The 12,687-nt window shown below is 37.1% G+C and overlaps 1 protein-coding gene across 1 annotated transcript; it reads right to left on the bottom strand.

Moving 5' to 3' along the window:
- Positions 1–315: 315 nt before the first annotated feature.
- LOC149299992 (WD repeat-containing protein 93-like) lies at positions 316–12,221 on the bottom strand. Its single transcript, XM_089485494.1, has 14 exons — positions 11,955–12,221; positions 11,277–11,478; positions 10,849–10,913; positions 10,689–10,767; positions 9,188–9,303; positions 8,600–8,681; positions 7,769–7,952; positions 6,196–6,263; positions 5,120–5,230; positions 2,829–3,024; positions 2,232–2,292; positions 1,422–1,578; positions 980–1,160; positions 316–400 (listed from the first exon to the last, which is right to left on the bottom strand). Exons 1-14 carry the CDS (start codon positions 12,219–12,221, stop codon positions 316–318), a joined length of 1,854 nt encoding a protein of 617 aa, XP_089341620.1.
- Positions 12,222–12,687: the final 466 nt, after the last annotated feature.

Raw genomic sequence — 12,687 nt, forward strand, 5'->3', positions numbered from 1 at the left:
TACATTTTTATTTAATTTGATGTAAAATCAACAATTTGGCCCAATATTCTGCTTATATTCTGTCGCCGCACATATCCTTGCAGTATACAAGGTTTGAGATGTAATTCTTAATTATTTACGTATGAAAACGAAAGACAAGAATGTCATAGTTTTTCTTTGATATTAATTAAGGTGACTCCATGAGCATCATATTTAGTAGCTTTATATTTTATGACAAGAATAATTAGGGAAGTGTTTCTATTAACGAAAAGGATATTTATAAAGAATATTTATAAGTTGATAAGAAACTCCTTTCCAATGTCTTCATAGATGTGCTCAATGTATTAAAGGCGAGGCTTGCTTTTTCAGTCGAGACCAAGTCTCTGCTATCTGCTTTGTCCTCTCTGGAAAGCACTGCAGCCTGTTAGAAGGAACACATAATCCACCGGTTATTAAAAATGTGGACTAAAAGAATTACTTAAACATAAGGTTAAGCAGTATGTAAATGCTTGGTTCTGCTCTTTTTAATTAAAGGTTCACACCGATTACACCTATATGTGTATATTTGTAGGTCACAAGAATGACTGAAGTAGCCCTCGGTATTTTTTTCTATTACAATCACCGGGCAACTTTTTCAAGAAAAGAAAATCTATAATGTGTATATTGGTGTCTCCTGTAGGTCACCTCATCTAGCAATCGATATACAGTATGCTCTTACTTGGGAAAGGCATAAAATGGAAATCTGCAGGTATGCAACGTGGACATTTAGCTCCTTAGTGGACAACTAAAAAACATGTTGCTGGTGAGGGAACTAGATGCTTCCTAAAAAATGTATTAAACCAGAGGAAAATAAAAAGATCACACATCTGGTAAGGTTTATTTATTACCTTACCAGAATCCAGTATTAATGGATAAAGTGGTGTAAATATAACTTGCATTTGTTTTAATATTTGCTTTACAATGTGATCCGTAATTCTTTTCCAAACCCGGAGGCTCCTACCTTTTCTGTAACAGCATCTTACATTTCTGTTCCCAAGGTAAGCAGTGTGAAGACAGCTCTGCAAATTGCTGTGTCTTCCTGAATGATTTCACAAGTGGCAAATCATTCAGACTGAAGCAAAAGAGAGAACAAGCCCCATCTCCGGCTGCTAATTTGTCCCCAGCCGTTACTTTCACATTACCTGTGATACAAATAACAAGATAACACAGGGAAACACTTGGTCGTGTCCTTTTTACATTTCATCGCAGCTTGTCACAGGTTTCTGCAATCCCTTCCAATATTAAATGAAACCATATTCAATAAGTTCACAAATAGCAAGCAGAATAAAAATGTTTTTGAGTAAGAACACTCTTGATGGCCTATACGAAGCTGAGGCACGTACTGTGAAGTGTCGGCAAACATATGGGCAATGGAACGTACAAGACGGAGTACTGTGTGTTACCTTTAAGGTATAAGCAGAGGTTGTCTGCACAAAGTGTGTATACTGGATGCCAGGGAAATGCCAACCAGTGGGACAATGGAAAGCGGAACTGACAAACTGCTTCCCTCAGTGAAACATCCATGAGTTCTACTATTCCACTGCGATAAAACAAAATGATCTAGGGAAAATTAAAGAGAGAAAAAATCAGCAATTTCTGAATATTAATACATTGAAAAATTAGACAGGACTAGAAGAGAAGGTCTTAAGCCCAGAGTTTGATAACTGAGTATACTTCAGCCCTGAGCCTGATTCCCAGCACTTTCCTCCTCAGCTGGCTTAACAATGTTCCTATCAATTCCTTTTAACTGGCATTGCTTGAACCCTAGTGTTGGCTCATCACTTGTGGCTCCCCACCATGTATCATGCGGTGCTGCTTGTAGAACACATAACGAGTAGCACAGCAAAAATCCCACAACTACATTATTCCTGCCCTTCTCCCCCAATAAATGAAAAACAAATAGTAAAAGTAACAGAAACAAAATATTTTCTTTAAATTAACCTTTCTGGTTCTCATTAAATGTGTCCAATAGTCTTACATATGGTTTTTACATACATGTAGATTGCACAGGGAGCCCATTTAGATGACAGTACATAACATAATGCAAAAAAAAGGTAATGTAAAAAGATGGGTAAAATTGGGGAGGTACCTGCTCATGTCATCCCTGGGAAAACCCATGGAAACTAAGACCTGATTACTCGGTTTAACACAATAGTTGAGCTATCCTCTCATAGATCATCTAATCACGCATGATAAGTTAGACGGGCACTTACCGCATTAGGGAGTGACGGAACTGGTACAACCGCACTGATCTGCTCTTCCGAGTTTTCCAGGCTTTAAAAATATAAAAATCCAATATCCAATATGCATAATAAATGACTTTTATGTTTTAGGTTCTTGGGGTTTTTTATGTACTGTTGTGTGGAATTCTATTAATCTAAGTATGGGAGGCAGAATACAATAAATGTCTTTCCACATATTTGAAAAATGAGTACCCGCCCCTCCAAAAAGTTGTGCCAAAATAAACATTACTCAATTATATAAAATGTTATCTAAAACAATATGTATCAACCTGCAAAAGTGTGACATTTGGGAATGAGTTTTAAGATCTGATGGCAAAACACCCTTGCTTACGCGGATGTGTCATCACCAGGCGAGTTTAGCTGTGCACAGAGGAAAAAAAGGGAGAAAAAGCTTGAAAACTGCTTTCAAAATATGTGAACCTGGTTAAGTCTGTTCTCCTTAAAATGGAATATTATCAGAGTCTGGCTTACTCAACCAGGGCTAGTTTGTTAACCACTGACAGGTTTTAATGGACAATCATACAAACAAGACACTCTATTGATTTGTCACTGGCTGGGCATGATTACCTCTCCCGTAGAACAACAAGACTGGTTTCTTTGCCTCCTGCTGCGGATATGAGGTAGAGAGATTTATCCGTGCACCACACCAAGACCTGAGCTTTGGGAACGGCTGGAGGGTCTCTGTTACCAGCAGGATATTCCAGAAAGTATAAGCTGACGATAAACTTTCCTTCTGGAACAGCAATGGCTCCTAACGGAAAGCCTGGCAATGGACACAGAGGTTCCACAGATGTTGGTACTAAAATGGCAGCATTCTCCATAATAAAATGTGTTTCAGCAGAATGAAATTTTAAGTATTGACTAAACTCACCAGAATATTTAATGTCCCAGACTGTAACTGTTCCATATTCCAGACCGAGGGCTAAGTAGGAGGTGCAGGAACTCACTGCTGAACATGTGATGGCAGCTGCACAGGGCCAAACAATGTCAGGCTTCGGGTCCACATCTGGGAAAAGTGCAGTATAGCCTCATCAACACAGGGCTATTATATTATAGCAAATTAAAGAGAATAGACCTCAAGCTGGAAAATATAATGTGTTGTTTGGTAGAGCGATCTCCTAATCGGGCACTCGGTGGGGTCTGGGCTCTTACTATTTTACTACTTATCACTTTTAGATTTAGTTATTGCTAGAAGGGAGTAATTTACAGACTTACTTAGTCGTAGTGGGGCGAACTATGATTCACTTTAGGACATAGCATTGGGGTAATGCCTGATCACCTGTGTGGGGGCCTGTGATCCATCCACAGTTAGGGCTTTCTATGATTGTACATGGATAGGCTCTTGTATACACAGACGATCTCTACAACATGTACTGTGTGTGTGTATGAGTGTGCACATAATGGAATGTACTGTATACGTGACAAAAGAATGGTAAGATTGTACGCTCTCAAGAGCAGGACCCTCTTCTCCCTTTGTACCAGTTTGCTACAGAATCTGCTGGTGCTATATAAATAGATGTAATGTAATAAAGTAAACATTGCTCTAACTTAGTTTAGTGAAACTATTTTTTATCAGGTTAACACTAAGCACAAAAGTGCAACTAAATAAAATTGCTAGCATATTAGCACAATTATGCTGAGAATAATTTACATAAAATTACAAACTACACATTTAACCTCGACATAAAAAAAAAAGGAATCTGTTTCTTGCTATGCATGCGATGATTAGAATTAATGAAAATGTCAAAGAGTTGAACAAAGGTTTGACTGAGGGCTTTAAACCCAGTGAATAGCCAGCAAATGAGCCTGGCTGCTAAGTGCTTCTCAGCAATATGGGAAGAGTGGAGGAGGGTACCAGAGAACAGGTGTAACTAAAAATCCAGATATTATCAAAAAATTATTTCTATATGGTTGTTAAGAACTGAAATGTTTATGGCTGTGTTCAGTTTTTACAGCCGATGAGCTATATATATTTAATGTTGAAATATACCTATAACTAGTAAGTGAATACCAATCCTCCCATAGGCTGCAATGAGAAAATACAAACATCAAAACATTTTATCTTCGTTAATCCAATAATATCTCTGTTTGTAATCGAATTTTCTTAATCGCAATCTATGGAAGGTTTCCTATTCAATAGCTTTTGATAGATTTATTTCTGCCAATGAATCCAGCCCCTTGTTATTTATTAATTAATCCAGCTACAAAGGCAACTAATTGTGGCATGGCAGAAATACTCAGCAATAGTCAGCCTTATAGACTGGCAGTTAGTAATTTAAGTGAACCACTTACTACACGTGTGTAATTTAATGCACTGTGTGCTCCCTAGATTGTAAACTTGTGAGCCGGACCATCTATACCTAATGTATTGGTTTGTCTTAATCTGTCACTTCTAGTCCTGGTTTTTATTAGTCCTGTCATATACCCTGAATATATGTACTGTAGGAAGCACTGTATACATAAAGGATAATAATAATAATAATAATAATAATAATAGTTGAAACTAGTCATGCTTATCCTATCTCTCTCTCTTAGCTAAACATATGTTAACGTAAACTGTGAAAATGGTGCAGTCTGTATTTTATTTTGATTGAAATCAGGGATCTGTCCCACTCATATTCACAATTATTAATCAACAACACCCCTCTGCTTAATAAAGTATAGTACCTAACACAGGCTGAGAGATATTGCTAAACATACCATGCCATGGTTCAAACTGGGAGAAGACGCTGTCCCGACAAGAATCGGGAACAAATGTCAAAGTGTAAATCTATGTAAAACTACTGGAAATGAACTGGGCAGTGTGAGTACTATGTTGTTAAACTGGTGGAGTGCTATGAAAAATATAGTTTAGTTACCTGATTTATCCTTAACAGGCAGGCCCAGTAGGTAGGTAAAGAGACTGTGACATCCATTCCAGTGCACACTTATAGCATTAGGCAAAGATACGAGAGTAGAAACATAAGAAGCTGTCAGAAAAAAAGAATTGGCAATGTAGTTTCATGCTCAGTTTTTATTATTGTAAATTCTACTCCAACAAAACGAGGTGGGGTCACTTACAATACTAAGATGTGTAGAGAATCCCAATTATTGTGTACCCCACTGGATGTGAACACCTTGGCGGAAAATGTTCTGTATTTAATTGCAGTATTGAAATATAAACAGGGATGGGTTTTTAAAAAAAAGGTGAATTGGTAGAAGCAAATTAGCAAGTAATTCATCGCCATCTAGTGGAAAATAAGGAATTTATTTTGGCTACTTACAGTCTTACCCATGCTTATTTTGATTAGTTCAGGAATTGCCACTTTTTGGGATAAATACATAAATACCACTAAACAGCCAGTAAAGGATAATTTCCGAGCAGTCTGATAAAAGACTCATGGATTAGCATAAGGAAATAATGGTCTAAACAGAGAGACACTTGGGGATTTATTTTCTAAACCAACCATTTGCAGTTAAACTCACCATTACATATGACTACTTTGTGTATTAGAAAGGGGCAATTCTGCAGAGCTTTGTCAGTAATGTACTGGTAATGTGGGAGGATTTTATGATCTACTGCTCCTGTAAATTATACATTATGCATGGCGGCTCTTCCTACAGGAGTCTCTCTTTAGGGTTAGCTAGTGAAAACATGGAGGTGAAGTTCGACTCACCTGCGAACTCCCAGTTTAATAGATACTTTTCTCAGTCAATATAACTGCTTCACATGAAACACAATCTAGTATTTTTATGGAGAACAGAGACAGAAAATGAATGTGACGCTTTGTGTATTTGGTGAAAGCTGATGGGGGAGGTACATAATACATGTTATACTGCTATACTATTAATGACACACACAAATGGGCTCACACCAGGAAATTATATATATATATATATATATATATATATATATATATATATATATATATATATCCCTTGTCTGCATCCATACCTGTCTGGGTTCTTTCTGACTCTCCATGTAATATTCTATTGGGCTGAAGAAAACAAAAGGATGTGTGCCTAAAATACACATAAAAAACATGATATTAGATATTTTTATATAAAAATCATATGCATTCTGTAATGCACTCGGGCACAGGTTACATTACTATCCTGATGTGTTAATCATGAGCCAGCCTGCACGTGGTGTTACATGGCCCCACTCCACTGTGGGCCAAACACCAGACTAACCATATATATTGGTTGTGAATAATAGTGTGTGTTAAAGTAAGAAATAACGGATATAAAGTGGAAAGGTGGCAAGAGGCCACTTGGCTGTACTTTCACCTAGGCCCTGTTTGTAGCAGTAAAGCAGAAAAACATAAATATATTGATAATGACAACATACGCTTACCAACTGGCCCATCCGAAATTGTTACTTATTCATTTTTATAGAAAAACGTTATGCACATCCCCAGCTTTATTGAATTCCTTTACTGTGCTTGTACTACCCTCCCACTGGAAGTCTGTCCTTGTTATCCAATACCATTCCTGCACATTAGAATTTTATCTCATTACACTCAGTCTTCCATCCTCTACGTTAAATTGTGTTTATCAAAAATATTTCCTTAAGACTAAAAGAAATGAAGAAAATGATATAGTATGCAACATAACAAGCTGGTGGGGTGGTATAAAAAGTTTAGCAAAACATAACATTAGGTCTTTCTCCTATGCCTAGAGCTATGGTGGGGAAAACATAAAGGGTTTGCATGCCAGAGATAATCTTATTATTCTATAAACCTTTTTGAAATTTAGTTTGCGGATGAAACCCATCACAGTCCGTCACAAACCCTAACCATAGTGATCTCAATGTAGCTAAAAACCTCCGGTATAGTTGCTCACAAGAGATTCTCTAAATCGGATTCCCATTGAAATGAATGGCAAATGTAGCTGTGCTGCTGTGATTTGAGGAATTGGACCATCGGCAGCTTTTATATAAGCAGATCTGCATACATGTGTCTATAATAGGTCCAACAAGGTCCTCTTAACAAGGTCCTCTTCTTTAAGTGCTACCTTAATGTGGTTCCTTGGGCTGCGAATGAGTGTGGGCCAGACTGCACATATCTATCTTTAAAGTCTGTAAGGTAAATGTGTTTTTGAGATGACATATTACTAGGGCGTCTGGCCTGACTTTTTAAGTAGTCTTTTGGGAGTGCGGCTTCAATTGTGAGGATTAGGTGCCATTTCAGTTATTGTGCAGCAAATGATCCAGATGAATTGGCTACAGTTTGGAGCTGAAATATAGTACATATCATTCTGTAAGAGGTGTCCTATTTAATCAAGAATATTAAAACAGTCACAAACAGTAAAACATACATACAAACAGTATGTGTGCTTATGTTCTCTTCTAGAAAATATATAATGTGTCATTTAATACAACTGTCTGTCTTCCAGGGATTTATCTTTTTCTGTTTTGTATATAATGTTGTAGATTAACAGTCCAAGGCCAGTACGCACAGCTTCGGTGTGAGCCTTGGCTGAACACTGTGTACTGTGCTATCCCAGTCTCCCTATAACTCTCTTACCTTGACCTTTCTCCATCTGCTATCCTGGGACCTTCTAAATCTAGGTACTTTTTAAATATACCCTTAAATATTGCCTCCTGTTGCTGCCATTGTTCAGAGCTGATTATATGATTCTGACCAGTTCCAAAAACACAGCTGTCTTCATTCTTCTGCACTGCCTCCTGTAGATTCTTGAAGGAGCAACCTATTTGTAACAATAAACACAGTGAAATGTGGATGACTGAAGAAGAAGGGGAATACAAGATTAGTTCCTGTTTTCAGTGCTGTTTATAAAACATGTTACAAAAATGTTTAAAAAAATAGAAAATGAGCAGCCAATCAGGTAGAGCATGTCAAGTGCATGCTGGGGAAAATAACATTCTCCATGGATGGGACAGTAAATGCATGTGCAGTGGTGTTACCAGAATATCTTAAAACATCTGAACTGTTTAAATAACATATACAATTACTAACTATCTGCTTATTAACATGTGGTTGCCACGGAAGAGACCAGAAACCTTTGGGGGTACAGACATGCTAATGCGCAATCAACCAGCAGATGCAAGGAACATATTAGCATGAGCAAAAAGGAACATTCACCCAAGGGAAGAAAATATCATTTTTGTGTACACATTTCCATCATTTTCTATGTTCAATGCACTGGCTTCATCTAAAAGTGACTGTAGTCACTTAAGACTCATAGCCTGGGTCTGGCGGACCACAGGACTCATATACAGAATGTACATAGAAACCTGAAATATTTTTAGCCATCACTGGTCAGCTAGAATGTCACAGTGTAATATTTCCGATTTACTGTTAGAAATTATACATCAAGGATGCTTCCCCAGTTACCTGTTAATGGCTTAGGAGGCTTGATCTTCATTACAAGCATAGGTGGTGTGAATTTTGTTTCCACATTGGGCATATTGCCCATCTACAATGCAAAATGAATGAAAAAAAACTTTAAATCATTTTCACAAAACATGTTATTCCACTGTGCAGTAGGATAATTGGCCAGGTCAGGACACAGCTGGCCAAAACAATTTTTTTAAGTTGTCATCAAGTCCCCACTAATTTAAAAGGGGGAAATAGTAACTATGTAAGAGCTCACCGAGATACATAGTGACCTGCACCGCACTCAATTGATCTTAGTGGAAACTCAAAAGAATGTGAACAGGCCCATCTTAACAATAATTATAACCACCCCCCAAACATATGGATAATGTTTGTGCACCATATCATATTGTTCTCGATGAAGCAAATCCGCTGTAGACTGACCACTTTGGTCATGGGCACTCGGCAACAGTGGTGAACCAGGGATTATCGCAGTGTTACCATATGGTGTATTGCCTCCAATGTCTTACTATAGTAAGTATCATTGTGGTATATAAAAGCAATGCTTCGTACACAGAAAACAGTATCTTGTGTTGAGAGACTCACTGGCGGGAGCTTGGCTGTTGCTGTCACTGTTGTTGTGAAGGTCTGTGATTGTTCCAGCTCTTTCAGCCAGGAATCCTTGTGCAATCTATATACTTCCAGCCAAGACTCCTGGCTGCCTGTGTTGAGAAATAATTATTTCTTAGTAAAAAAAAAAAAAAAAAAAAAAAAAGGGGCTAGAAGTAGAAGCATAAATTAAGGAGCAAATGTACTACACTACATTAGCCCATAGCTCGTGGTAATCATTAATACATATTAATTAAAGTAAACAGATAACAGGTAGTGTTAAAACTTTATGTGTTAGAGGAGAGAAATGAATAGCATTCTCTATGGCAGCTACGTGGTAACATTTGCTGGGTGCAGCTGTATAAAGATGTTGTGTGCTTAATACATAAGGGAACTCCACAGAAATCCCCCTGAAGATTTTCATGATGAGTGGCCATGCATTGAAACCACATAATTTTTTGTGCTTTAGGTGTGTTTGTATAAGACCTTCCATTGGACAATTGAAAAGCAGTATTGTTTTACAGTATGTAAGGGCAGGGATGTCTTTAATCCCTGCCCCATCCAGCCCAGCCATGCCTGCTCTAGCTTCCCCTTCATCCATTGTGATGCTGTGAAAATGAACTGAAAGTTTGTGCTATGCTCGATGGAAGGATATAATGTCTCATCCGGGCGCTAGGCGTCATTAGGTGGAGAGTAGACCACAAAATGAAGATCGCTGTGCCAGTGGCGGCACAAATCACAACCTTCCACCGGCTTAGGTGGCCCAAAGGACGACTGCCGTGGAAAGTGAAAAGATAAGTGAAGTTTTGTGAGCGCTCCTTCATAAATATTTGGACTGCGGCAAAACCACTCAATATGACATACCAATAAGTGTAACAACAATAATTCAAAACACACATAAAGTGAGGGTGCACATATAATATGTATATGTATCTCTTTAAATGAAGTACTGGTAAGGTGGTCAGAGGGTCAAACAACAAAGGAAAGAAAATAAAATAAATTGCAAAGTATGTTTAAACCATATAATGGAAAACAAGTATGGATAACATTCTATTGAGCCTTATAGATTCAGGCTCAAGAGATATATAGCTTATGGTTCAGATATAAGACAAAGGGAATCCTGTAGATATTGCATGGCTATATAGCCAAATAGAAATGGGGTTAAACTTGTATATAGGTTTGGATATAAAGAAGCTTATTGAGCGAAACACGTAATGGGACGTAGTAACGGAGGAAGGAGGAGCCAGACAGCAGCAATTCAAACTACAGAGGATATAATAGATCACTTTAATTTAAAGATATTCACCCTGATGGAGTATAACGGACATCTTTATATCCAAACCTATATACAAGTTTAGCTCTGTTTCTGTTAAAGAGATAAATATACATATTACTGTATATGCGTACCCTCACTTTCTATGCTTAACATAATCTGGGCCAGGGCAGCTGACACATTTTCCCCAAGGTTAAGACGACTCTGCTAAAGGGCAAAACTTACCTTCCAGAATCACACCCGCATGCTCCCCTCCATGGGCAATCTCAAACTGTACACAGACTGTGCGCTTGCTTATATCCTCCTGAAAATATTAAATAGATTTAATACTTTTTATTTACATGTTTGATTGTCATCTAGCATATTAGCAGAAACAATTACTCACAGGTTCATTGATGACCTTCAAAACACTGATATTGTCCCCTGAGAAGCATAGAAGGCGTGCAACCCCTAGATAATGACAGAAATATAAATATTCGATAAAAAACGATTACACGCAGCGGGATAAACGACACCCTAAAACAGAGTGCATTAAATATATAAACATAAAGAATGCTTCTTATTTGCCATCAAGTTCAATGTTTTAATGGTTTCTGGCTGAAAAGCATGGACCTGCACAGCAGTTATAAAGCAGAACGTTAAACAGTAACTCTGCTAAAAGTCAAAACTACTGTTGATACAGAGAGTATAGAAAACCGCATTAATAAGTCTGTTTCAGGCATCCCAAAAATCTAAGCTTAAATTTCATAATAAATGTGAGTTTGAACTTGACTCAAGCTGGAAATAGTTTACAATTTCTAGAAAAAACATTACCCATGTCATCGATTGTAGCGATGAGATAGATCTGATTTTTCACATGACAAACGCTGATATAGCAAATTTCAATTTTTGTTGCTTCCCATTCACAAATCTGCTTCATTTCGGACATGTCGTAAACAGCTACTCCTTCTGAAAGGCCAGCAAAGATATACGTCCCTGCGCTTCCGGCAGCCATGCAGTTTACCCTTCTGGTAATCTAGTGAAAACAAAACCATGTTATATATGTTAGATATGAGCTATGCGGTACCCCATGAGCTAAGCTGTAAAAACATGGCATAATTTCAGACATCCAGACCCCTTTAGTGGCCAACTGAAGAAAATAAAACAATAAAAAAAATAGTAGCAGCTTAATAATCACACCTAAAATACCATGGTAGCTTTCATACTTTTGGAAATTAAAAGTGCATTATTTACCTTTACATCTTGATACATTTACATAAGAATTTACAAATAACAAATAATACATAAGGGAAATAAAATTGGTATACGGTTTTCTAACATTTATGAAAATATCTGTTTATACGATCGAATCTTCAAGTGTGGACTGGATGGTAACCCAACAGTGCACATTATCAAGGTTTAAAATGCAAAATCAGAATGAATTTAGTGAGTACTCATCTTTTAGTTATTAAAACAAACTGTACAAAGCATTTAAGGGTAAAAAAGCATTACATGAATTTCAGCTGCTGGTTGATGAATGTTGATCTTCATCTTGAGTTTCTCTGCCTCTCGGTGCTGCTCTTTTGTCACAACAGACTCCCATACTTGGTCAATCAGTAGATTCAAAACTTTGTCGATCATCCTATATGGTTGTGGTAAATAATCAAGGGCTTTGTCTGGATCCTTCAGAAAATAATCTTCTTCTTCATCCTCATTTGCCCAGTCCCTCTCAGAACCTGGAGGGATTTCTAAAGGACCTTTCCTAATATACACTGGCATGGTGTCAGTTTAGGTGCAGAGCTGGAGATAATGATGAAAGTATTAGTATATATATATATATATATATATATATATATATATACATGCATTAGCAATTGATGAGTATATTAAAACATTATGACACAATTTAATAACACCTAGGTATTCAGTTTTATATTTTCTTAAACAAAAACTTTTGTAAATCCATATGAATTAAATAAAAAACCATTTGACTTAAATTCAATCCAAAACTTTTTCTTAATTCTTATAATAACTTCATTAATTTTCCCTGAATACAACAAGGCAACTTCCTTTGCTAATCTACGTCTATTACATATAGTAAATGAAAGTTTAGAACTTCCTGTTTCGTTATTTTATGTAGCATAGCAGCAGTTTATGATATAAAGTTCATAACATGATATAATCATGTGTTGTAATAATAAGCTTCGTGCGTTTAGTACCTTTCTGATTTACAGGCTGATATTCC

The sequence above is a fragment of the Sceloporus occidentalis genome, unplaced genomic scaffold (assembly GCF_023333645.1).
Source record: "Sceloporus occidentalis isolate IW3139 unplaced genomic scaffold, rSceOcc1.0.p SCAF_26, whole genome shotgun sequence".
Lineage (NCBI taxonomy): Eukaryota > Metazoa > Chordata > Lepidosauria > Squamata > Phrynosomatidae > Sceloporus > Sceloporus occidentalis.